Genomic DNA, 2,368 nt, shown 5'->3' with positions numbered 1-2,368 from the left:
AAGATATTTCAATTAGTGGAAAAAACTGCAGGAGGGAATATAAAAGTCTTTCAGGACCCCCATGCAGGACCTCTGCGGACCCCTTAGGAGTTGCGGACCCCCTGTTGAAGACCTCTTTTTTAGCATGTTTTATCTAAGGTTTAAGTGTAACGATGTCAGGAGTCGGACAGATACTGAGGCATCAATGATGGAGGAAATATGGGGCATCCAGACTGTGGCGACATGGTGACCTTAGGGTCAGACAGCAGAGATTTTCCTCCCTGGACAGGAAGTAAAATCACCAGTTTGGAACCCAGACGGCCGCTAGCAAAACCCAAAACCCAGAATACTGTCCGGTAGAGTCCTGCACGGGTCGAGTTTTACCAACCCGCACCCGCCCGAACCCGTTAGGATGACTACCGAACCCGACTCGACCCGTTGATATTTAACCCGCAACCCGACCCGTTAACACATCCAGTAATAGGCTATAGTGCGCTGCGCTGCAGAACAGCGCCATTAACACTGCAGCAGACGTGGATGCACTGACTGTGGCCTTTCTGGAGGGAAGCCCACACTGCCGGCAGGGCTTTAAGCTACAACAAGGGTGACCCCAGACAGTGCCTGATTAATATAAAATTTCTGATGTCCATAACAATAGACACGCATAAAAATCACCAACTACCCGCCCGCACTAAAAAAATATCCGCCCGACCTGTTTATTTTTATTTATGTATTTTTCACCGACAAAAGAGCATTTTATCGGGTGACCCGTCGGGGACCCACTAAAATGAGGACCCGTTGCAGGACTCTACTCTCCGGGCTGCTCGTCATAAAAAGGGAAGAGGAGATATTTATCCACTGTTGGAGAGACGGACAGAGATATTTTCTTTTTAAAGAAAGATAGAAACTGGCAGGAAAGGCTGAACGGGTTTCTGATGAGCTCTGATTCTGTTCAACCTGTGACGCCCCTCCCTGTATGTCGGCATCAATGAGAAGGATTGTTTAAGCAAAGAAAAACATCCCGACTGGGTTAAAATCCTCCAGAACCTGTGGAATTATTTATTTTCTGGTTTCAACACCATCTTAACATAGTAGAACACGGCGGTGGCATAGTCATGATCGGGGACCTTCAATGTTTAGATAAATATCTTCTATGTCCTGAACAGGGATGATGATATTAATGCCTGGAAAGCTTAGGATAAAAAGGGATTTTCATTTTTCTGCATCATATTCCAAACATAGAACTAAATCAACCAGATATTGGCCTTTCCAACCTTTGTGTTCTCAAAATGAGTTCATAATATTTAATCATTTTTGGTCCTTTATCTAATAAAGGTGGCATTTTAACAGGAGCATGAACTTGGTCATAATCTCTAAGGAAACTATATAATATTCTGTCTGTCTGTACATTGGACTGGTCTGAAATGTGCAACGGTTTGAGGAAAGCAGATTTCCAGCATCAGAGCGCTAATTTGGTGACGCCCCTACGGTTCAGCATGAACGCACAGACCAGCATCAGCTGAGGCAGAGGCGTCTCGCCGTCGTGGGCTGCAGCGAGAGGCCTCGGCGGATCAGGAGGCGGGTCTGGACGCTGCGACCGGGTCGCGGCGAACCGGGTGTTTAAGGGTGGTCTGTTTTCGTGGCGGTGCCGTCGCTGGAGTTGGGGCTCAGGTACTCCAAGGCCTTCTGGCTTTGTGCGACGAACTGTTTGAGCGGCGTGAGCAGCAGCTCGGTGGCGGATGGTCGCCGGAGGGCGTTGCCTTCGGAAGGGTGGGCCGTGCCATCCGTCTCGGGGTTGGACGAATCTTTTGTGCTGGAGCGGCGGCCGTTGGGGGGGTCAGGGCTTTGGGGGCCTCCGGCGGTAAAGGCGTGGGAGTAGAGACTGCGGCGGCGACGTGGGCGGCCATCCATGGCCTTTAGGAAGAGGTTGCTAGCTGAGCTACGACGGGATGAGCTGTCTGAAAAATCCTCTCTGTTCAGGAAGTCCTCCACCTCCTGAGGAGTCGACTGTTCCAGCTGAGAAGAAAACAAAACATGGAGGCAACATGAGCGGCGAAGACGCTTTAAATTAGATTCAGGCCTAAACCTGATACTCCGTCTAAACCTCTGTTCCTTTAGCTAAACCTTTATCTGATGCGCTTCATGCAAACAGACTCTACAGTAAACTGTTTGCAACTCAGCAGAGAACTACTGGAACTGACAGGGAGTTCTGGGGGGAACTCTGGACTTTGAACAGGCACCCCTCACAGCTGCCCCCCCTCTCTTTATCCTCACAGGTTCTGCCCCACAGCAGAGCTAGCTAGCATAGCCACGGAGCAAACGGCTCACTGGTTGCTGCTGGAGGTCAGACACACAGAGATCACAGACATCCACAGGAAGGACATGGATC

The 2,368-nt window shown here is 49.8% G+C and overlaps 1 protein-coding gene across 1 annotated transcript in view; it reads right to left on the bottom strand.

The window, feature by feature from the left end:
• Nucleotides 1-670: 670 nt before the first annotated feature.
• LOC107094403 overlaps nucleotides 671-2,368 on the bottom strand; it is a 23,611-nt gene continuing 21,913 nt past the window's right edge. The window contains exon 8 of the mRNA XM_015389976.1: nucleotides 671-1,995. Coding sequence (XP_015245462.1) covers nucleotides 1,600-1,995 — 396 coding nt within the window. The 3' untranslated portion in view covers nucleotides 671-1,599. The remainder of the gene's footprint in view (nucleotides 1,996-2,368) is intronic.

Source organism: Cyprinodon variegatus, unplaced genomic scaffold, assembly GCF_000732505.1.
Source record: "Cyprinodon variegatus isolate N-32 unplaced genomic scaffold, C_variegatus-1.0 Scaffold481, whole genome shotgun sequence".
Taxonomy (NCBI): Eukaryota; Metazoa; Chordata; class Actinopteri; order Cyprinodontiformes; family Cyprinodontidae; genus Cyprinodon; species Cyprinodon variegatus.
The sequence above is the reverse complement of the archived record's forward strand: the minus strand, read 5'-3'. Positions and strand labels throughout refer to the sequence as shown.